General features: G+C 47.1%; 1 protein-coding gene across 2 annotated transcripts in view; it reads left to right on the top strand.

The window, feature by feature from the left end:
- The window catches only part of LOC138488151 (transmembrane protease serine 11D-like), a 942850-nt gene that overhangs the window by 880359 nt on the left and 38342 nt on the right, over nt 1-24149 (top strand). For both annotated transcript variants that reach the window (XM_069614932.1, XM_069614931.1), the window contains 2 exons: nt 9821-9974; nt 12057-12307. In XM_069614932.1, the coding sequence (XP_069471033.1) occupies nt 9821-9974; nt 12057-12307 (405 nt within the window). The remainder of the gene's footprint in view (nt 1-9820; nt 9975-12056; nt 12308-24149) is intronic.

The following is a 24149-nucleotide window of genomic DNA, read 5'->3' as shown; positions in this document are numbered from 1 at the left end:
CATCTGCTGTTCGGTCCTGCAACCTATGATCCAGTTGAACAACAAGGTCAATGAATTCTGAGCAGTCTTTCGGGGGGTTCACTACTTGTGCGAGAACATCCTTGAGCTCCCCCCGCAACCCCTGATGAAATAACATGGTTCTCTTTTCCACTGGCCATTATGCTTCAACTACGAGTCTATTGAACGTGGCTATGTATGTTAATAGGTCTTGATTCCCTTGGCGTAGGGCCAGAAGTTCGTTGTCTAATGCCTGCCCATGAGTACGACGGGCAAACAGCTTTTCCCTCTCCTGCTGAAAGCCCCTGAAGTCATGCAGCAAAGGATCGTCTTGGGCCACAAAGGGTACAGACCAGTTCGCGGCGCTACCACTCAGGTAGGATAGCACAAAAGCGACCCGTGATTGGTCATTCGGAAAGGCCCCTGGCCTACAAAGGAAGTGCAGGCGGCACTAGTTCATGAACGTTGCAAACCTCTTGGGATCCCCCGTAAATCGTTCGGGCGGGGCCAAGGGAACTGCCCCAGGAAGGGTTATCTGAACGGGATTGGCTGATGGCGCTGGCATCGAGGGCATGCTTCCGGCAATGGTGCATGCCCTGCTTGTGACTGGAGAAGTTGCCGGCTTCAATCATCAGTGCGTTCTTTGGCTACTATCAGCTGTCTCCTCAGGGTGTTGGTCTCCTGCCTGGCTGCATGTATTTCGGAACGTAGCTGCCCAACATGTGGGCTAACTGGTCGGTTTCTGACGTGTCCATGATGCCCAGGTGGATTTTGATGTGAGGCTTTGCGTTCTGTAACGCTCACCTGGTATCCACGGGGACGTCACTCAGCTTGTTCTGACCTCTTACGACCTCGAACCCTTCCCTGGAGACTATTCGACTGGAGACTGGGCCTTGTTTTCTTAGATAGTGTGCTCTCCGTCCTGCTTTCAGCGCAGGGGTGCATTGACTGATGCAGGCTCGTTGCTGCCTAGTTACTTCACTGGCAAGAGTCCGACAGGTAAGTATAATGAGTCTTTTGAACAGCTTTCTAACTTCGTTCCTTTCCTTCCTTAGATGATGGCCGGCGTCCGGGGATGGCGGCGTGCTGGTGAGATGAGTAGCGCTGCAGCTGAGTGAGAGCGTGCTGCGCGATGCACCCCTTACGTATTTGTATTGAACTGAGTTATTTTTCTGTGTCTTTTAGGTGCCGTGACGTTTTCAGCGTGGATGCCGGTTATAAAGAAAAAATGCAATGAGTAAGTGCGGTATGCAGCGCCTCTAGATGTTTCCACGCTAACCTGGAGTGTCTTTTCCCTCTTGCAGATGGATGAGAAGTTCCGGAGACAGAGTTCCCCCAGAGCGGCTGGGATTCAGGTAAGCGTTTGAAGCTCGAACAGTATTTAAAAATAAGCAAAGATTTGCAGAATGCTTACTAATGCCTTTTTTCTGTTCAACTCCCTTTTCCTTAGGAAGCGGCGTGCCGGGATGGGAATGACACCGCTGAAGATGCCCGCAGAACAGAAGGAGCGATGAATGATGGGCAGAAGCGCTGCAAGGTAAGGCTGTTCCTAACGGTGTTCTTGTTCTTGCAGGAGCTGAGCGCAGAAGAAAGATGCAGGCCTACTGGAGACCGATCCGAACACGGTGAGTGTCACGCTGCAGGTGCAGAAAAAGCAAAACATGTTTCTCAGCCTGGGCGTGGCTTAAATAGTCTCTGGGTATCCCAGGTGTCTCTGGGCTGAACCACACCCAAAAGACTAGACTGCACATGCAGTTCTGGGAACCGAAATATGTGGGGGCATCCATCTCGTCCCCATCAATGCACTACAAGTCCAATCCCCAATGTTATCCTATGGGAGTGAGTGAGTCTGGTGCCACAAGCGCCAAGTCTGACTCCAGGTGGGTCTTTGGAGGGATGGAGAGGCCCTTGAGGGCCATGTAGGTGATTGTGGCCTGGCTCCAGCCTGACATCTTGGAGGGCTGGGGACATGAGGGGCAGGAATCATGACAGCACTCCCCCCCAAGGCCCATCTCAAGGAGACTCTTCTGTCTCGTCATGGTTTGGTTGGATGGTTTTGATGAAATCGTCGAAGCAAGCGAGGTGCATGGATGTACTCACAAGGCTATTATGTCCTGTCTTGTGGACCATACCCCTCAGTCTACTAAGTAGTATAATTTGGATCTGACGTACTTTGAATCTAGGATGTCCTTGACTTCGAATTCTGGCTCCCCGGCGATTACTACTTGCTGCGGTGGCGTTGCTACCCGGGTCCCAGGTTGAACAGGTTTAAGGAGAGACACGTGGAACACAGGATGAATCTGCATGTTTGACGGCAAAGCTAGTCCGACCGCCACAGGATTTATTACGGAGGTGCCGGTGAATGGACCCAGGTATCTTGGATGGAAAGTTTGGATTCCTTTAATGGACACGTGTTTAGGCGCCAGCCAGACTTTGTCTCCCACTTGGTAGTTGGGGGCCTATGCTCGGTGTTGATCAGCAAACTTTTTTTGGCGATTCTTAGCTTGAAGTAGGTGTTCAGCTGCCCTTTTAAAGGTTTGAGAAATGGTCGTGTGCAAGGCTTTGACTGCTGGCATTTCCAGGGTGGTAGGAACGTCCAACTCAGAAGTATGTGTGTGCCTGCCATACATGGTATAAAAGGGTGTCTGCCCAGTTCTGGTGTCTAGGTAATTATTATAAGCATATTCAGCTATCCATAATAGGTCGAACCAGCTTCCTTCAGCTTGGTGTAGCATGCAACGCAGATACTGCTCAAGCGTCTGATTTGTCCTCTTAGTTTGACCATCCGTTTGGGGATGGTGACTGGTGGATAGCTGGATGTCGATCTGGGCCATAGAGCAGCATTTTCTCCAGAAGTTAGATACAAACTGAGTACCTCGGTCTGAGAACAAAACTGAAGGAAACCCATGGAGCCGTACGATGCCTTCAAGAAATACCTTTGCCAGGACTGGAGACTGGGCCTTGTTTTCTTGGATAGTGTGCTCTCCGTCCTGCTTTCAGCGCAGGGGTGCATTGATTGATGCAGGCTCGTTGCTGCCTAGTTACTTCACTGGCAAGAGTCCGACAGGTAAGTATAATGAGTCTTTTGAACAGTTCTCTAACTTCGTTCCTTTCCTTCCTTAGATGATGGCCAGCGTCCGGGGATGGCGGCATGCTGGTGAGATGAGTAGCGCTGCAGCTGAGTGAGAGCGTGCTGCGCGATGCACCCCTTACGTATTTGTATTGAACTGAGTTCTTTTTCTGTGTCTTTTAGGTGCCGTGACGTTTTCAGCATGGATGCCGGTTATGAAGAACAAATGCGATGAGAAAGTGCGGTATGCAGCGCCTCTAGATGTTTCCACGCTAACCTGGAGTGTCTTTTCCCTCTTGCAGATGGATGAGAAGTTCCGGAGACAGAGTTCCCCCAGAGTGGCGGGGGTTCAGGTAAGCGTTTGAAGCTCGAACAGTATTTAAAAATAAGCAAAGGTTTGCAGAATTCTTACTAATGCCTTTTTTCTGTTCTTTTCCCTTTTCCTTAGGAAGCGGCGTGCCGGGATGGGAATGACACCGCCGAAGATGCCCGCAGAACAGAAGGAGCGATGAATGATGGGCAGAAGCACTGCAAGGTAAGGCTGTTCCTAACGGTGTTCTTGTTCTTGCAGGAGCTGAGCGCAGAAGAAAGATGCAGGCCTACTGGAGACCGATCCGAACACGGTGAGTGTCACACTGCAGGTGCAGAAAACGCAAAGCATGTTTCTCAGCCTGGGCCTGGCTTAAATAGTCTCTGGATATCCCAGGTGTCTCTGGGCTGAACTACACCCAAAAGACTAGACTGCACATGCAGTTCTGGGAACCGAAATATGTGGGGGCATCCATCTTGTCCCCATCAATGCACTACAAGGCCAATCCCCAATTTTATCCTATGGGAGTGAGTGAGTCTGGTGCCACACACGCCAAGTATGACTCCAAGTGGGTCTTTGGAGGGATGGAGAGGCCCTTGAGGGCCATGTAGGTGATCGTGGCCTGGCTCCAGCCTGACATCTTGGAGGGGTGGGGACATGAGGGGCAGAAATCATAACACCACTAGGGATTATGGAAAGCGTAGTCCCAAGAACCATGTTGGTACATCTCTAGGGCTTATGGGACTTGTAAACATGTGAGCACCTACACAGTTACCAGAGTTCTCCAGGTGGTGTTTTGTGATGTCCCCCAGCACTCTTCTAACCCCAAGCCATTGCCCCATTTCTCATCAACCTAATAATCCTGACATGTGGCTGGTAACGCCAACCTTGATCCCCAGTGCTCCAGCCTCATTCCTGCTCCCTTTGATCTCAATCAACTACTCTACCCTCCAAGTCACTTTCTGTAGTTTATTCTCTGGCTGTTCTACCTTCGCCTCCCTACTCACTCCCACCCCTTCTCTCTGACACCCCATTTTCAACTCTTCAGTGGTACACGCTCCTATCAGAACCTCAACAAATGTCCTATCTTCTATACAAGGCTCTCTCTTTCTGTTACCACTTGTGTTCTGTATACTCTGTGTTGTGCTTCTTTTCCCACCTTCCTCACTGCTGTTACCACCCTGACGTAGCTTTCCTCACCTTCTTCACTCCTCTTTGCATTTTCCTCCTCTGCACCACTGTCACCCTCAGGATCGTCAACCCTTCTGGGCACCTTCAACGCTCTTCTGAGCACTTTGCTCCTCTGCATTATCATCATCCCTCCTACCACCTTGTACGATCTTTTGAGAATCACCATCTGTTTCACTACTGTTTCCCACAGGAGCTCTAGCCCTCTGGGTACTTTCTCAACTCCACTAAGCCACTATGTCACTCCTCTTAACAGCAGCCTCCTCCTTACAAGTGTTGCCCTCAACTGGCTGCCACTTTCCAACTCCTAGTCTCTTGCTCCAGCTCTCTAAACATCATGGCCTGGTCCCCTGAGTGTCTCCTCCAACTCCCAGGGTCCAGTATGGCCTAACCTCCTGGACTTCTCCAAGACCCTTGTCCCTCAGCAGGCTTCTTTTACCTCCTCAGCTATCACCAAATAGACACCTGTCTCCAGCTCCTACTCCAAATACCGACTTTGATAGAATGAGTCTTCATATCATATAGACCTGAGACCCCTGGGGTCTACTTCCTGTGAGGGTCTGTACCTATGTGGTATATTTGGGGACAGTCTGTGAATAGCTCAGGATATTAGCCTCCCATGACACGATGACAGCCCTTGTGGTTGGACCAACTCTTTAAAGGCTTAATAGTCAATTTTCGATTTATTCTTATACATCTCTGGCTGTGAAGTAGATGAGGTGCTATATACCATCTCTTTTAGATTATATGGGGGTTTGCAAACATTTTGGTTTGCAATCTTCCTGAGCCGGATGGATGAACATTTCACAGAACTGCTGTACTGTCTGTTCCCACAGCTCACCTGAGGCTTCGGGTCAAGTCACGTATGCAATTTGTTTCTGCTTCTGCAACTCACTTGAGCTCCCAGGACAATGTCAGTGGGAAATGTAGGGATTCATCTGCGATTCGCCTGAGGTCTCTGGCCGAGTCGCGCAAATGGTTTGAGTATGCCTCCACTCTCGACTTGGTTGTCAATCCTGAGTACCGTTCAAAAAGCTAGAACACAACCATGGCTCGTTTCAGTTCTTAGGGCAAGTCGCACACAAATTCTGTGAATTCCTCTGCATTCTCTACAACAAGGGCTCTGGGGACTCTGTGGGGAGAAGGGACCACTGAATACTCTGATCTGGTGCTCATGGGAGTCCTTATCTCAGGTAACAGTCCTCCTAGAAGACTAGGGAAACTCTTATGCCACCTATCACTGACCTCTGCCTAGAGCTCAAAGCCCAGTGAGGGTGGCCAGAGGATCCGCCCAACACCTCCTTCCGGCACGTAGTCCACTATCTTGGAGAGGTTCCCAGCTCCCTTTGCCATCCCAATATGGGTCGGCAGAAAAAGTTATGGGGACTTCATCACAGGTTTAATAGATATCCACATTTGCATAAGATTCATATGTCAATATCAGTGCCTAAATACTAAACAACACTCTCATTCCTATATTGAAATGTAACCTTATTTTGAAGGCAAACCTGTTGATATCCTTCAGTGAGTTCCAGTTGTTGCATTGCAAATATCAGTCGTCTTTATCACCACATTATTCCCTCAGTGCAGTTATACAATGCATAAGATCCCTACAGCGTCATTTGAGCCGTTAACATCTAACGTCTCCTTTCACGCTTTCCAGTATCCTTTTCATCTGCAATGGCAAATGTCTCACTAGGGTCGATCAGTGCACCACTGGTGCAGGATAAAATGCAGCACACAAGAATAAAAGCAGTATCAGCATTGCTATGCCATCTGGGTACTCTAAAAAATCATACTCTATTAATTCACATGGTGAATAGTATGTGAATAGCCGATGAACACCATGCTAATTAGTGGAATTTGGTTGCGTCAGAAGAACATGCATCTTCACTGTTCATCTATAGCAGGGATCTGCAACCTGAATCTCTGTCTATGGTTTGGATTGACCACTGCAAAACAGAAGAGGTGATGACTACCATGATCCCTCACCTTTGACTTTACTGGCTAGGGCTCGTGGGGCTTGTAGTCTAAAACATCTAGGGATCCAAATGTTGCTGACCTATGATATACAGGTAATCTTCTGGCATTGACTATTATGGACTGTGGAACAGGAAATATTCTGCATGTATTAGATCAACGTAATTGTGTTCAGGCTTTAAAGACATTTTAATACTATTTATCATGTGTCAGATTTGTAATCACTCATTTTATCTGTGGTGTGGTTTCCTGCTCCAGTCACTTGATGCTTGTTGTTCCAAACTCAGCCTGTGCTTCTCCCGCTATTTCCAGTTATCAGTGTTTCAAACAGCAGATGTTAAATTATTTTTGGTTCTCTGTATAATTTAATGTTTTATAGCAGTTGCACTTATGACAAACGTGGTTCAGGAGGAAGCCACATGTGTGCTATCTGTTCAGAATATTGTTATGCTATGTAATGTTCTGCTATACGAGGTTACAGGATTGTCTCCTGATCGAGATCTCGCGGACTGCTCCCTGGAGAAACCTGCTAAAATTCTACATTCCAACACAAAATATGCACACCGACTAAGCCGCTCAGACATTGCAATTGAACACACCTCACAACAGAAATGGGACATCACAACACTACAACGCTACAATCAACTTAAATTCCACACCCCAAGCCAATGCGTCTTAGCACCACCGTCACACAAGGCTCTGCATTGGACACAAATGCCTCTATGCTCTTGACACAGAACATTTAGAAACTGCTCCCACTCAGAGGGCAGAGTACTTCCAGTCTGCATGCCTCCACACAACAGCAATGATATCTTTCTGTTTCCCCACTCCCCACTAACTTCACCCCCGCCCCCAACCCTCCCTTTCTGATCCGTGTGAGAGTCTGGAAATCATGCAAGTGGTACCGGAAACGGTATAACTCCCAATAACATAGCACTCTGTTTTAAAATAAAATTGATATTTAATTTAGGGAGCTTTCGATATGCTGCGTGTGGATGATCCCGTCCACTCTCTTGTACGTCAATGTCCAGACCTAAAACGCTAAAGTGTTTAGAAACATAGTTTTACTCCTGAAAATAAAATTGTGCATTTAAACCTGTGCACTATCTGAAGCCCTCTGTGCATTTTGTTGCTGGTCATGTTCATTCCTGTTGATTCGTTCAGATCAACAAGCAGCCCCTTCACATATTTCCCATGTTCATAAAGGTTTCCAGGACCACTCATTGTGGACAACCTCGCACTTTAACACAGAGATCCACTTTACCTGCTTCAAATTAATGCTTCAGTTAGATTCGATTTGGATCTGACAAATATGTATATGAAAGTGACAGCAACCAATATTATTAATAATAATAATATCAAGTTTTTATATAGTGATTTCCATGAACTGTGATAGTAGCGATCATTTGCACACAATGGGCCTCATTACAACCCTGCTGGTCTGGTAACAACGGTGCCGGTAGCCTTACCGGCACCATTGTTACTGGACTGGCAGAGTACAAATTTGCCGCCAGTGCCTTTCCCCCCGCCAGGTCTGACCTGGCGGGCGGAAAGGCACCTGCTCGTAGACTTTGACGGTAGCACCGGCCCCTTTATGAATGGTGCCGGTGCTACCGTCCTCCCCATTCCCACTGAGTCCTGTGGGACTCGAATGGGAATGAGGAGTTCCTTTTTCTGGCGCATGGCCGCAAGGACAACCCGGGGCTGTAATGCCCTGGTGATTCCCCATTGCCAGGCCTCAGAAAAAAAACATGTCTCCGGCGGCAGCCTGCTGTTTTTACTGGCACGGCTACTGCCGGAGTCATAATGACCAATTGCTACTCACTCTATACACAACAGAAGGATGGAAGGCGAAGTCGGTCCAGCTGGGACCTTGAGAAATGTAGGCTTTGCACACTTCCTTACTCTCTCTCCATAATGTGCCTGGGGAGCACATCTCTGATGTTGCCCCAGTGGCTCAAACTCAACATTGCAGTTAGGATGGTGTGATTATATGACGCTCACAGAGATAAAGCTGCATTGGGAGCACAGCAGGTCCAACAACTAAGCAAGGCTGTGTCCGCCATTGCGCCCTAACCTGTATACGCTGCCTGTAACCCTCTATATCACATCTCTACATGTCATGACGAAGTGTATCCGGAATGGCCTATCCTTATTACTGTACACTTTTACTGTTTCCCCTTGTACAGCAGTCAGTAGCTTCGCACCCGGGTTTGCACTATATAAAAACCAAAGCAAATATACAGCCATACTGGCAGCTCATCAATAAACCTTTGACCCACGAAATGGGTGGCATATATATCCTATCATATCAAGTATCTCTCAGAGACGCCAGGAATAAACACATTGGCCACTCTCTACCCTAGTCAATTAAAATCGAGCACTGTGTTGGTTGATTCTTTTAGAACAAAAAAATACATTTGAAAAAAATGTGTTTTTTTTTACTCTGAAGCACATACGTGACTCTCCATTTCAACGACTGGGGTTACCCCATTTGCGTGCTCAATTAAGCCTGCATGAAAGTGAAGATAAGGAAGGGGGCGCACTTTTAATCACAAGGAATCAGCAAGAACATAAAGCATGGAAACGGTTGCATATATTCTTTATGATGTATTGGGCAAATGTTTGTCTAGCAGTAAACACATTAAACTCATCAATGAAGAACCATGCTTGAAAATATCAGTTTGATCTAGCTGTGGTTCGGACCCAGGATAAGGCGCTCTACAAGAAATTCTAAAGTAACACGATAGGTCTCAGCGGCCGAGGTTCCTCTGCACTGAATCTGCCGCATACCTCTGTGTTTTAATTTGCATCTAGGTGCTCTGATTTTCTTCACCTGGTGCTACCCATCCACTGCCAAACTGCAATATAAAACACCATGCACAAAGGTTTGTCTGCAGAAACTGTGGTCCTGTTGTGCTGAAGGTCAGCAGAAACCATGCCAGTAACCGGTCCAGTTATCCCAGCAGGGCCTTTCTTGTTGACAGCCTGCATCTAGAACCTTCTCGAAAGTTCACATTAGTTCACATTATGATGAGGAAGTCCTTCAGATAGATGGTCTATAAGATTGCCCGCCATTAAGGATTATATGCATGGTGTGGGATAGCACAAAAACACACCTGAGCATAGGGTGGTGGGATACTAATGGAAGCTTGGTGGCAGACAGTGAACAGAAACATGCTGGGTAAGGCTGGCGGGATCAAAGTTCTTCCCTGTAGTCTCTTTCACTGGTAGAACAGGGTACTGATATCATCCACTCTCTTTCCTTCTTGCAGACGATGGCACATGCCTCTCAACGCCCCGCCTCAACGACATCAACAGCGAGTGGCCGTGGCAAGCCAGAGTTTTGCAGAATGGCTCCCAGGTGTGCACAGGGAGCCTCATTTCTGCCAGCTGGGTGCTGAGTGTAGCCAGCTGCCTCACGCCCAGGTACGTGTCGCGTTTTCCTTGCTCAAGCTGCATCTGTGGATCTCCTTATCCAGGCCCCAGTGGTGCCATTGCCAGTAACCCCTTCTACACAGCTTCTTGCATACATCAGCCTCCTCATGTAACCCCATACACCAGCTTCCTTATGCAGCAGATCTTGTAGTGGCTTCTCATCATGTGGATCTCCTTATCCTGGCCCCAGTGCTGTCATCACCAGTAACCCCTTTTACACAGCTTCTTGCATACACCAGCCTCCCTCCTCATGCAGCAGATCTTGTAGTGGCTTCTCATCATGTGGATCTCCTTATCCAGGCCCCAGTGCTGTCATCACCAGTAACTCCTTTTACACAGCTTCTTGCATACACCAGCCTCCCTCCTCATGCAGCAGATCTTGTAGTGGCTTCTCATCATGTGGATCTCCTTATCCAGGCACCAGTGCTGTCATCACCAGTAACCCCTTTTACACTGCTTCTTGCATACATCAGCCTCCTCATGTAACCCCATACACCAGCTTCCTTATGCAGCAGATCTTGTAGTGGATTCTCATCATGTGGATCTCCTTATCCTGGCCCCAGTGCTGTCATCACCCGTAACCCCTTTTACACAGCTTCTTGCATACACCAGCCTCCCTCCTCATGCAGCAGATCTTGTAGTGGCTTCTCATCATGTGGATCTCCTTATCCAGGCACCAGTGCTGTCATCACCAGTAACCCCTTTTACACTGCTTCTTGCATACATCAGCCTCCTCATGTAACCCCATACACCAGCTTCCTTATGCAGCAGATCTTGTAGTGGCTTCTCATCATGTGGATCTCCTTATCCTGGCCCCAGTGCTGTCATCACCAGTAACCCCTTTTACACAGCTTCTTGCATACACCAGCCTCCCTCCTCATGCAGCAGATCTTGTAGTGGCTTCTCATCATGTGGATCTCCTTATCCAGGCACCAGTGCTGTCATCACCAGTAACCCCTTTTACACAGCTTCTTGCATACATCAGCCGCCTCATGTAACCCCATACACCAGCTTCCTTATGCAGCAGATCTTGTAGTGGCTTCTCATCATGTGGATCTCCTTATCCTGGCCCCAGTGCTGTCATCACCAGTAACCCCTTTTACACAGCTTCTTGCATACACCAGCCTCCCTCCTCATGCAGCAGATCTTGTAGTGGCTTCTCATCATGTGGATCTCCTTATCCAGGCACCCGTGCTGTCATCACCAGTAACCCCTTTTACACAGCTTCTTGCACAGATCAGCCTCCTAATGTAACCCCATACACCAGCTTCCTCATGCAGCAGATCTTGTAGTGGCTTCTCATCATGTGGATCTCCTTATCCTGGCCCCAGTGCTGTCATCACCAGTAACCCCTTTTACACAGCTTCTTGCAAAGATCAGCCTCCTCATGGAACCCCATACACCAGCTTCCTTATGCAGCAGATCTGTTAGTGGCTTCTCATCATGTGGATCTCCTTATCCTGGCCTCAGTGCTGTCATCACCAGTAACCCCTTTTACACAGCTACTTGCATATACCAGCCTCTCTCCTCATGCAGCAGATCTTGTAGTGGCTTCTCATCATGTGGATCTCCTTATCCTGGCCTCAGTGCTGTCATCAACAGTAACCCCTTTTACACAGCTTCTTGCATGCACCAGCCTCCTCATGCAGCGGTTCTTGTAGTGGCTTCTCATCATCAGAACCTCATGCTTCTACCTTCTGAGCGGCGTCGGTTCTGCTGAAAGATTGGCCAGATTGGGTGGCAAGCGCATAAGCATGAATTTCAGAAACTAACCTTTCTCTATATCAAATGCAGCGCCACTTTGTAAGTTAATTAAAATATACCTATACTCAAACTAAGTTAAATTGCTCCCCTAATTTTAAGACCAAGCACATACAACCCCATTGTAAAAAGATGCACAGCATACAATTCGGGTGTCCAGCATGAGGTGCCCTACTTTAACCAAACAGTATCTTATTTTGCACCAATGATATGGTGGTTTATTTTTCAACGCAGAGTGACACTGCCACCCAATGCAGTTAACATCCCAAATGTCTGGCTTACTAATGCTATGGTCTCTCCTTTCCCCCCTAGAGCTCCTGCTTGGTACTCTGTTGAGTTGGGTAGCAGCAGCAGCGCCACCAAAATGGCACATCTTGTAAAAGAAATCATTGCACATCCTTTGTACAGCAGCTCTCCGATCTCTCATGATTTTGCCATGATCCACCTAGAGAAGATTGTTTGGTTTGGCTCCACAGCTCTGCCCATCTGCCTTCCTCCACTGGATCAGTCTGTGCCACCAGTACAGACAAGATGCTGGGCCGCGGCATGGAGCGTGACGAACAGTAAGGAACGGCTAGACCTTTATTCATGTGCCTGGGTATGGTTTCTCAGTTTGGCAGCTACAGGCATGAGGATGTTACTGAGAACGCTGTTATTCAGATGTGAATTGTTGTGGGATGTTTTTTAACAGACTGAATTTCCTCAAATAATAAGTATGAAGGATTTGAGAAAGTTGCTGAATTTATAGCCCTGGACATTAATGCAATCAACTGCAGTGTGAGCCCCCTGCACTGATCAGGGGGATCTGTATGATTTTACCGAACCCAAAGGTTCGACTCCCAAAAGTTTTTTATTTATTTTTTATTTTCCGCAAATATATATGTGGGGGGAGACCCCCACAGCCCTCCCACCTTACCCCTATACATTTTTATACACTTTACCCCCGCCACATATGTGTATGCAGAAAATTGGGGGTCTGACTTTTTGGGAGTCAAACTTTTGGTATTCGGTCCTTTTGTACAATACCCACCAGGGCACATCAGCCGAGCTCTGGAAGGAGTTTTATCAGGGCTGTTGATTCTCTCCTGGAGCTAATGGTAAAGATATCACTGTGTCCCAATGTGCACTGTGGTCCAAAGGATTAAGCGGGCTCCTTCCCAAAGGGATCCAGAATTGGGACCTTCTACTCATCTCACACAGGGTACAGAACAAATCTCCAGATCATAGTCTTTTCTGACAGCTACCCCCAGGGTCCTGTTCAAAATGTGATGGAGATATTAAGTCATTTTATAATTAACCATTTATTGATTCATTATGTTTCCTTTTATGTGACGTGTTATCCAAACAGGCTGATGGTTATGGTCATGTTTGTGGAGTTATGTCGTGGGCCACAGCACAGTCCTGTCTAGAGTATGAGAATGCTTTTTTGAAGAGCTAGACTACCAATGCTTAAAACCACCCTGATAATTATAAGCATTTTCTGCCAGGCAATACCCCGTGGTAAGGTGGTGACAGCATTTAGAACTCTATCACCCAAAGGGAACCTCAAATCAGAGATATCTGATTTGGTACCAAGACTACTGGGCTGGACCAAGGACCACAAGAAGGCTCTGCACAACATCTTCCTGACCTCAGACTTGATGTGGTATTGTGCTTTGTCTGAAATCCTTTAACGCCTACATTTGGTAGGAACACTGTCTCCAGTATCTATGGCATGCTGACACCAAGGTGTGAATTGTGTGGTCAGCGAAAACAATGAGGCAAACTGCCTGAGCAAAGTTTGACCTCTTGTTGTTGTTGCAAGGTCAGTTGGTGGGAAAGTATGGCTACCTCAATGGAGCCATCAGAAAAATTACTTTGCAACAAGTAAGGGAGAGGCTCAGATTTCTCTTCTTCCCTCTCTGATGCCAACAGCAGGGCTCCCATTTCCTATCTAGGGAAGAACACTTTCAATCAATTTATGTGAAATACTTAAGGACCTTTTTGGGGCATCCCAGGTCCACTAATTTGTTCACCTCACCTAGTCGGTCTACAACTCTGTAAGGTCCTGACCATTTATCCTGTAAAGCTGTAGGCCTTATAGAGTCCATAATCAGTCATTCCTGGCCAGGGGAGCAATGAACAAGTGAGGCCTTCTGGTCTCACCATTATTTTTCCACTGTTTGACCAGCCTGTAGCTTAACATCAGTCATCTGCAGAGCCATTCTCTTTCTGAGACCCAACACATAGTCTACCACATTTATGGTGAGTGAACTATACAGGGTTTTCTGCCCTTCCTTTACCAGGGCCAAGAGGCCCCTGACAGGGAGTCTAAAAAAAGCTCAAAGTGGCAAAAGCCAACCCTTTGTTGTGGCATCTCTCTCTGTAGGCAAATAAAAGACATTGTAAGAGAAGGCTGCACTGCCCTTTCTGAGGCTTTTTCAATAGCTCCAAACATGCTTTTTAATGTCCTGTTGAATCTCTTCACCATTCAATTAGTTTGTGGATGGTAGGCAGAGGAAAACGTATAGGAAACCTCACATTCCTTCCAGAATGCCTGCTTGCAGTTCGACATAAAGTGTGTGTGCCTCTATCTGGCACAACTTGCTTAGGAAATCCAACTCTGGTTCAAACAGAAAGCAGGGCTCTGGAAACTGACTTAGCAGTTACTGTCCTGCATGGGACAGCTTCTAGATATCTGGTGGCATGATCAATTACCATCAGGAAACACTTATTGCCATATGATGTAAAGGGGCCTAAGAGACCAACAATGTCTATCCGTACCTATACCCACTACCAAAGGAGCTTGGATTTCTGCTCCACTTTTGACAAATAACTGACAAGTGGGGCAGCTCTTGTCATAGTTTTCTATTTGGACCCCCATCTTAGGCCAGCAGAGAAACATGCATAACCTATTATTGGACCTCTTTGTTACCCTTGCAGGTCATCGTGGGACTACATGTGCCAGTTGCAAGACAAAGGGTCTCACAGAATGGGGGACTACCAATCTCTTATGGTCTCCAGCTGTCGACTCTATGGGCTCACTATAGATGAACCCATCTTCCTTTAGTCTGTTTCCTGAGGCTTTCCAATTATGAACATTCTCTCTGCCCCTGACAAAGTTCCTTCCTAGAAGGATCACCTTCTGAAAACAAGCCATTCAATTTAGCGTGATCCTTAGGGTTCACTCCTTCCTCGTCAAGTTCGGGTGCTGAGTGGGGTACCTCAACAACAGCTACAGGTACCTCAGGGGTAAACGTTTTCTTACCCTTCTTTGGAATCTTTGACACCATGGCCTTGGTTTTCCCTTTTGGCTAAGTCTTGGCAAGGGCAGCCTTTCTTGTCTGAGAAATTGTGCTGAGTCATTCTGCTGTATCCCCTACAAGACCTAACTCTTGAAGGTCATTTCCCAAAAGAACTCTGCATGTGACTTGCCTCTGAACACTCACACCAATCTTGACTATACCTCAATTTACAGTGAAAGGGGAAGTTCACTCAAAAACTGTACTGTTTAAAAAGATGGGCCATAATCAAAAATATATTAAAAATATATTTTTAAAGAAAGTTCCTGTATAAAGTTTTGGGGAAATGAGGCTCAACGTTTTTAAATGGGGGCAACCATTTTGTAAAAGCAGCAGCCTCCTCTGTTCATGTTAAGCTCTGCTCTCGCGGCCCTAATCAAGCAAAAGCCCCCTACTGAAAGCTTTTGCTCACTGCTTAGAGCAGTAAGAGAGCAGAGCTTAAACTGAGACACACTTCCTGGATCTACACATCTTAGCACAGAAAGGTGGTCTCAGTTCCAAAGTCTATAAAAAACAAACTGACCGCAATGCACTGCTCAACTATACCAGCCACCATCCACGTGCATTACGTGACAATCTGCCCTCTGACAGTTTCTCTGATATAGGCGCACATGCACTGACATTACAGACAGAAGCACATACAAGAGAGCTAGGAATATCCCACGTGACATCACTTTACAGCAACATGAGAAACAACCTTCATTTGACAACATTACAGCAGTTTTGAGCTACTCCCCTATCTTTAAAACTTTGAAAAGAGAAATTAAAAAATGGTGGCCCATTTTAAATACAGGCACTGTTGAATTACCCTGTCCCACTTTTGCGATTAAACGCAGACAGAATATTCAGGACAGATTGGTACACACCCTAGAAGAACCAAAAGATGATATACACCAAAATACCATTTGGGGTACCTCTGCACCTAGCGGACATTCACTGTGTGGCTCATGTATAATGTGCAAGCAAACGACAAGAAGTAAATCAATAGACATAGAGTGCCATGCACCCTGGGAACAAAGGCAGCTCAGCAACTGTAACAGCAAGGGGGTAATTTATTTAATCACATGTCCTTGCAACCTAAAATACATTGGGATGACGGCACGTACTGTCAAAACCATAACTCCTGCATTAGGACAAAAAACGTACAGCACCCTTGGTGGCGCATTTCAATCTACACAAACACACTGGAGATGACTTTAAGTGGACAGTCCTGGAAGAGATCTTACCCCCACGTAGAGGAGGGAACTACCATGATTTACCTTAAAAAAAAGAACAGCAGTGGATTTCAGTCCACTACTTTCAGTCTCTCAATGGAGGTGCCTGCTGAAAGACAATGGGTCTCATTCCGAGTCCGGCAGTAACCCTGCTGGTACAACCGGCATTTTGCCGATGGACGCGGAATGAATTACTGGCGCCGGACTTCCCAGTAACACAGGGGGATTACAACCCAGACAGTCCAGGAAGTCAGGTGCCGGCAATTTGTAAGTCTGCATTCCCATAGAGTCCTGTGGGACTCTATGGGAATGGGGACCACGGAAGTACCAGCACCGTTGTTAACAGTGCTGGTGCTTCCGTGACGGCTTGCCTACCATGGCCGATGAGCCCGGCAGGGTCAGCTCCCTCGGGCACAACGGCTCCGGCAGGCAAACCGGTAGTGTGCTGGTCCGGAAAAACGGTGCCGGTAAGCTTACCAGCACTGTTTTTCCGGACCGGCACACTTGTAATGAGGCCCAGTGTCTTACTAGGGTTTAAATAGAAGCAGGTCAGTATTGCAGACTTACCTTTTCTGAGAATTTGGTGTGAGAAAGGTACGTAGGATCCATTCCAGTAGCCACTTTGAGAACGCACGAGTGGGTTCTGATTGCTTCCAGAAAGTAAGAGGGATGGACAACAGGATGCCACCAAGGAAAAAGCCCAAAGCCAAGAAAGCCTTTGCATGTAGTAGGTACTGCAGGTATAACTTTATTCTTGAATGATACAAAACTGGAAACTGGATGAGAAGTAAGTGGAGACTGACTGAAGAGGGAAGCAAGATTAACTGAAAAGTGACTAGAGGGAAGACCACCAGGGGCGCAGAGGGCAATGGCTGCCTGAAGCGTTGCTCCGCATTCCGAGGGGAACAAAACATGAGTAAGAGCACTTCCGAACTGCAATATTAAATGTAAAAGGAAGGATCGCCCCCTGAAACCGCGTGGAGTCAAGAAAACCGCCTGGAAAAGGAACTTTAGGAGGTGGAGGGTGAGAATACAGAGGCTACCATCCTCCTCTGGGTAGCTGGAAAAAGGCGGGCGGACATAGCGACCATTGAAACTGGACCCGGTACAAGAGTGACCTGACCGTAGTGCCGTGGTGATGAAACACCAGAGGGAACGGTGTAGAGCGGAGACTACAGCGGTACCCCCCGGAGTCAGCTAGCCAGTCAGGAAAGTGAGGGTGGCAGCGCAGAGGAGCTTGCTGGTCCACCTGAAGAGGAGCCCTGGTGCGCGGGAAAATCAGCCAAGCAGGAGCGGAACAGGAGCTGCAGCCGGGCCTTGCGCGCAGCACTGAAGCAGTCATTAAAGAAAGGTAGCGGCGCGTATGAGGTCAGTGGACCCGCCCGGGGAGGAGGACTGGAGATGGACATGGAGCGAATAAGAGGGAGCAGCACGGCTTCTGTGTGAGGCTCTGGGAACTGACACGGATGACGCGGAAAGAGGCTCTGCAAGTAGACCTGAGAGAGATCAGCCCCGCGGATAAGCGAGCCGCTGGCAAGGACTAAGAAAAGGCGAGAGCGGAGCTGGAGGATTGAGGCGGGGAGCAGCAGAGGACGGGACCGATATAAAGAAGACTGAGCACTCGGTAAGGAGCGGGGGTTGGCGCAAGGGTATCACCTCCCCTATGTAATCAGGTGAGGATTCCCCAAGGGGGCCCCATCTAACAGCGAACAGCCCAAAACTAGACTGGAGAAGAAGGGAAGCAAAGAGGGAGGACTGGTGAAAAGGGGTGAAGTTTGGCAAGGCTGGAGACTAAAATAAACTAAGCAAGGCATATGGAAATATTAACATACATGCAGAGAGATCACTAAGAAGAGGGAGAGCAGCAGGAGATACCAGAGGCAGAAAGACATTAATGGAATTTGCTGGTAGACAGGACCTGGCCCAGTGCATTAGAAGGGGAGAGAGCCACAGACAGCAAGGCCAGGAGAAGTAATACGTGAGGAGAAAGGGCAGGTGCTAAATATGGGGAGAAAAGATAATTAGGCACCAGCAAGCCTGAAACCAGAGTGAGAAGGAGCAATCCGAGTCTGAAATAGTGAGGAGCTGCAGGATTCTGGTCCAAAGCGCGGTTAAGCGAAAAAGCCGGGGACAGTTAGGCCCCAAGGTGACTGTAAATAAGCTTGGTGTTTGACTCAACTATGGCAGAGAGTGGTTGGGGAAGCACCGGCCACGAGTGAAAAACAGACAGAACACAAGAGATTTTAGGACAAGATCGGAGGACAAGAAGGCTCTCAGCCAAATAGTGAGAGACAGAAGGGCAAGAGAGGCAAATATATGCAAAGCCCAAGCCGGTAGGGTGGGGTGGGGGGTGCAAAGGCTGCAAAAATACAGAAGAGAGCAGCCAGCTGCCTCAACATTTCAATTGGCAGAACCAGCAGTTAAGAGCATGGCTGTAACAAAGGAAGACATTGTGGGAATTCTGGCGGAAATAAAGGCCCTGCGGTCAGACATTCAGACGTCCATATCTGAAATAAGAGGGAAAGTGGATCGTATTGAAGGAAAAGTTGAAATACTTGAGAACAACCAAGCCAATGTTGATCTAACAGAAATGAAACTCAATTCAAGAAAGACGGACATTGTACTGCGAGAGGAGGAAATCACATTGAAAATGGACGGCTTGGAAAACAGGGAGCGGAGATTGAATCTGTGGTATTTGAGTCTGGCGAAGAAGGATGGCGAAACCACACAGCAAGTGGAGCGCAAGGTACAGGATATTATCAACCTCTTATATGAAGACGAAGGAGGAAAGTCGGTAGCAGTGGAAAGGGCCCACAGAGGAGGCAGAGCATTTGGAAGGGCCCGTGATCTATTGTGGTCAAATTCCTGAGCTACAAGGAGACGACTGAAATTTTGGTCAGAGCCAAACAAAGACAGGAAATTGAATATCAAGGATCCAAAATTAAGATATATAAGGATCTCTCGAGCATGACCCTGGCGAGGAGGAGGGCTTGTAGACCGCTCACCATATGGCTCACAGAACAGAAAGTCAGATACAGATGGGGATACCCATTTGACCTCACTTTTGAGTATCGAGGAGAGGACTACAGGGTCACTACTGCCAAGGAGGCCAGCCGGGTCTTAAAGGGGCTGAGAGAGACAAAGGACATGCAAGGTCCGGTTGGGACCACAGGAAGCTTCAAGCGCAAAGGTGGATGAACAAGGGAGGGGCCCACAGCAGCAATGGGCAAAAGTGGGAAGGAAATACTTTAAGCCAAACCCGATGTCTCCACTGAAACCATCACGAGGAAGATATAAACGCAGAGAAAGTATAGGACATGACCTTCAGAGCTTGGGGTTTGAACTCCTGGAGGAAAGCGTGAAATGGGAAGGCAAGCTAAATTAAGGCTTCCCTTTAGGAATGCAGCTAATAATCCCTGATGGCCCTCAAGTTTGGGAGGGCGTCCACAATGAGGGACCTAATACAGCCTTTGCTGGCTGTGGTTCAGTTTTTCTGGTTCATTCGGTTTATCCAGTTTGTTGTTGTGGGGGCAAATGGGGGGGCGAAGGGGGATATGAGCGGAACAACGTGAAAGATTATGAGATTGAGCCAATTGCGGGGAGGAATTAAGGAAAGCAACAAGGTGCAATGGGAACTGACATAGGAATGTCGCAACAGGTGGATCAAAGAAGGGGGAGGTCGGTTTTGAGGGTGGGTACCCTTAATGTCAAGGGACTTAATTCCCCTGCCAAGAGGTCCCTTGTAAGAAGGGAATTTGCTAGGGTAGAATTGGATCTCCTCTTTATTCAGGAAACCAGACTCAAGGCGGGGGAGGAGAGGCCAATAAGGGGCAGAGGAGTGGGTCAAATATTCTGGGCATCAGGGAGCCAACAAAAGGGGGGAGTGGGAATACTCTTAAGTAAACGAATCAGGCTGTAAAATTTGACGGTGAAGCAGTCACCAGAGGGCAGAAGGATAATACTCAGGGGGGAGTGGGAAGGAAGACGAATTGCGTTGGGGGGAGTACATGCTCCTAATCAGGGCCAGGGGGCTTTAAATGAGGGGGCCCTTGCAGCATTGGGAGGAAATGCGGAGCACCTGGTGGTGATAGGGGGGGATTTTAATACCTGGGCAGACCCGTTAATGGATAGACAGCAAAGATCCAAGTTAAAGGAGTCCAGCAGGGGGAGACCAGTAGGTTTGCAGCCACCCTAAAGGAAGAGTGATTGGTTGATATCTGGAGAGAATGCAACCCAGGGGAAAGGGGTTATACCTTCAAATCAGAGGTCCATGATACCTTCACGCAAATTGATTACCTGTTGGTAAATAAAGAACAGAGAGCCAGGGTACAGGATTCGAGTATTCGCCCAGTGGGGTGGACTGACCATGATATGGTCGTGGCAAACAGAGAGGATGAGGGGATTAGTCACAGAAGTACAAAATGGAAGTGCAATGATTCCTTATGGCTAGATAAGCTCTACGATAGGGAATTGAAGGAAGCAATAGAGGAGTACTTCCAAATTAATAATAATGGTGAAGTGGACAGGACCACGGTATGGGAAGCAGGCAAAGCAGTCTGGAGAGGCCACATCATAAGCGAAGGAGCGAGACGAAAAAGGGAACGTAAAATAATTGAAGAAAGGCTGAAAGGGGAAATAATGGGGCTTGAGAAGAATCTGCATGCCCAAGGGTCATACCATAAAGACCATCTACTGGCCCTTAAAGAAAAGCGGGAAAAGTTGAAAAAACTTGGAAATAGGGAGGTAATAAGAAAGTTGAAATTCCTAAAACAAAAATGTTAGGGGATTCGGGGAGACATTCCTAAGGGGTGTTCAGGCATTGTATAGATCTCAGAGGAGGAGGGATGTGGTGAATAATCAGACATCGGAAGAGATACGTATGACTAGAGGGACGAGGCAGGGATGCCCCATGTCGCCTCTCCTATATGCACTCTACATGGAGGCCCTTGGAAACAATATAAGGGAAAATCAGAATATTAGAGGGACATGGGTGGGGGCAAATTAATACAAACTGGCAATGTTTGCCGATGATATATTACTTTATTTGGCTTATCCACATGAAGACACTCCAAATGTCATCAAAGTTATTCAGGAATTGGGAAATGGTCTGGTCTTAAAGTGAACGTGGATAAATCCACTCTTTTTTTATACAAAAGCAAGGGTAATGAAGGCAGTAGCAATCCGTTAATAGGGGGAATCCCAATAAACTATAAGACTCTTAGATACCTGGGAATTAATATCGCAAGAACCACAAAGGGACTTTACAAGTCTAATTTTCCACAGCTGGTGAAGGAATTAAAGAAGAACATGGGTAAGTGGACGCATTTAACCATATCGTGGCTGGGTCGAGTTAATGCCTAAAAGATGGCGGTGCTCCCGAAATTATTGTATCTTTATCAAATGCTCCCTATCACTATCCCAAAAGGGCATTTCGTGGAAATAAAGGGGATGATTAACAGGTTTGTCTGGAAGGGCAAAAAGCAAAGAATAGCATATGAAGTCCTGGCCCAGCCGAAAGAGAAAGGGGAAGTGGGTCTAACTGACATGTATGAGTACTAGCGAGCCTCCCAGTTCAGGGCACTAGTGCCTTATTTGAGAGAGGAGAACCAAAAACAATGGGTGGCGATTGAAAATTATAGAATGAGACCAGTTTCGTTGGTTCGTTGGGGGAGTGGTTGTGGGCTTCAAAGACATTTTTCCCGAGCAGCGTCATTAATCATTTTGCTATGGGTACCCTTCTGAGCTGTTGGTGGAATAAGAGGGAAATGAAAAGGCTCACAACATGGGCGTCGCCAGTGAGCTGTATATGGGCTCCCCCGATTCGGGATGACGTAAGGGATCCATTAAGGTTCCAAAGTTGGTATGAGGCGGGGTTGATAAGGAGTGGTAAAATGGTAAAGCAGGTGGGATGCATATCAATACAAGAGCTGGAGGCCGGCTTGCAAATAGGCCCACTTGACGTATTTAAATTTCTGCAACTGAAAGGCGTCCTGTGGGCAGGGAAATGGAGGGAACAACTGAAGAGGGATCTCACCCCCATGGAAAAGATCTTGAGTGAGTGGGTCAACACGAAGGGTCTCATCTCCAGGTTATATGCAACATTGATGGAAGCAAAGGGTATTAAAATAGAGGGTCCGAGAAAGAGATGGGAAAAAGACATGGGGACGCCAATCTCTGACGCCTTGTGGTCTGGAATTTGCACGGCAGCGCATAAAACATCTATATCAGTGCAATATAAAATGCTCGGATTGAAGTTGCTGCACAGATGGCAATTAGACCCTAAAAGACTTTCAAAGACGTTTGCCCAAACAAGTCCAAAGTGCTGGAGGGGATGTAATGTAGAAGCAAATTATTGGCACATGTGGTGGTATTGCCCTAAGTCACAAACCTATTGGAGGGAAGCCCTGGGCTGGATCAGAAAAGTGAAAGGGGTCTAGAGAGATTGTGAACCCAGATTGGTCCTTTTGGCCTGGAAGCGCATGGTGATCGATGGGAGAGGGTACCGCATATGGTGCATTTTTTGCTCTTGGCTGCAAGAGCTTGCTTAGCAATAGGGTGGAAATCGGAAACTCTCCCGACGGAGCAGATGTGGACTAAAAAGGCCATAGAACACTACGAGATGGAGAATTTAACAGCTCAACTCCACGACATGGCCTCCACCAGAGAGATTGAATGGGCCGCCTTCAATGAAGCCCATAAATAATTGATGAAAAGAGGGTTTGTTGCTGTTTTCTTTTTGTGATTGCCCGAATGGCGTGGACTGATTCCAGTTGTTCCTTGGTTAGAAATGGGATGTAGGGAGGGGTGGTGGGTATGGGGGAGACCGTTTTGTTCGGGAATGCAAGATCTATGTTATTGATGAGATATTGTTTTACTGTTGAAGTTTAACACAAAATGACAATAAAATCAAATTTTTAAAAAAAAGTGACTAGAGGCTTGATTGAAAAGTGACTGAAGACTAAGGACTACCGAAACAACCAATGGTCAGAACAGTGAAGGGCTTTAGGAGTAACGACGGACCAGAGGAGCAACAAAGGACCTCTAGAGTACAAATGATCCAAGAGGAAAGCAATAGTAATGGAAGGCTAGGGAGAAAGAGAGAAAGGACTGAAGATAAAGCATGGAAAAACAAGGCTGTTTCGTGAGAAATCCAGAGACGTTGTAATGCACTGGATTGCTCATCCAGCATTCTTTCCTTTTGTACAGGGAAAAAGACGCTGTGACTCGGTGTGTCAAAACACTCATGTGGTCTGATGCAGGTGGCTTACCAGGAAGGGCATGCTGTTTTCCACAGAAAAACTACAGCAAGGCAGTGCCATAGCATCCCATACCCCAAGAAGAACCAGCGGCCAACCCAAACCAATTCTGCACATAATGTGCAAAATATTACAGGTGCCTGGGTGCCAGGAGAATCAGCATAATATAGTATTTTTTTTATTTTATTTTTTGTATTTGTATAGCGCCTACAGCCCAGAGGCATCGAGGCGCTGTTTCAAGAAGGTGTCTTAGTTACGTGAACAGAAGGCATTGCATAGGTTACATGAAGCAAGTGCCTTTACATAGTACAGTCATATTCAAGGATACATACAAGGGATTCTTGGTTACATGATTAGTAATTAGAGTTTGCATGTGTCCATAGGTATATCACATGGCTAAATGAGCAGAAGTTTAAGGGTGTACAGTAATCCTTTTAGACATATACTGTACGTGTGATGCGGCTGGTTGATTGGTAGGGAATCTATACAAACAACATTGTTTTGATTGCTTTCCTGAAAGCTGCATGAGATTCGATGCTCCTGAGTGTGGGAGGTAGCCAGTCCCAGTTGGTGGCTTCGATGAATGGGAAACTAGATCCCCTGTACGAACACTGAAGCTTTTGGGAATAGTTTAACGGTTGGTGTGGATAGTTC

This window comes from Ambystoma mexicanum, chromosome 9 (assembly GCF_040938575.1).
Source record: "Ambystoma mexicanum isolate Mex_15411 chromosome 9, UKY_AmexF1_1, whole genome shotgun sequence".
Taxonomy (NCBI): Eukaryota; Metazoa; Chordata; class Amphibia; order Caudata; family Ambystomatidae; genus Ambystoma; species Ambystoma mexicanum.
Note: the sequence above shows the minus strand (reverse complement) of the source record. Positions and strands in the feature narration are given on the sequence as shown.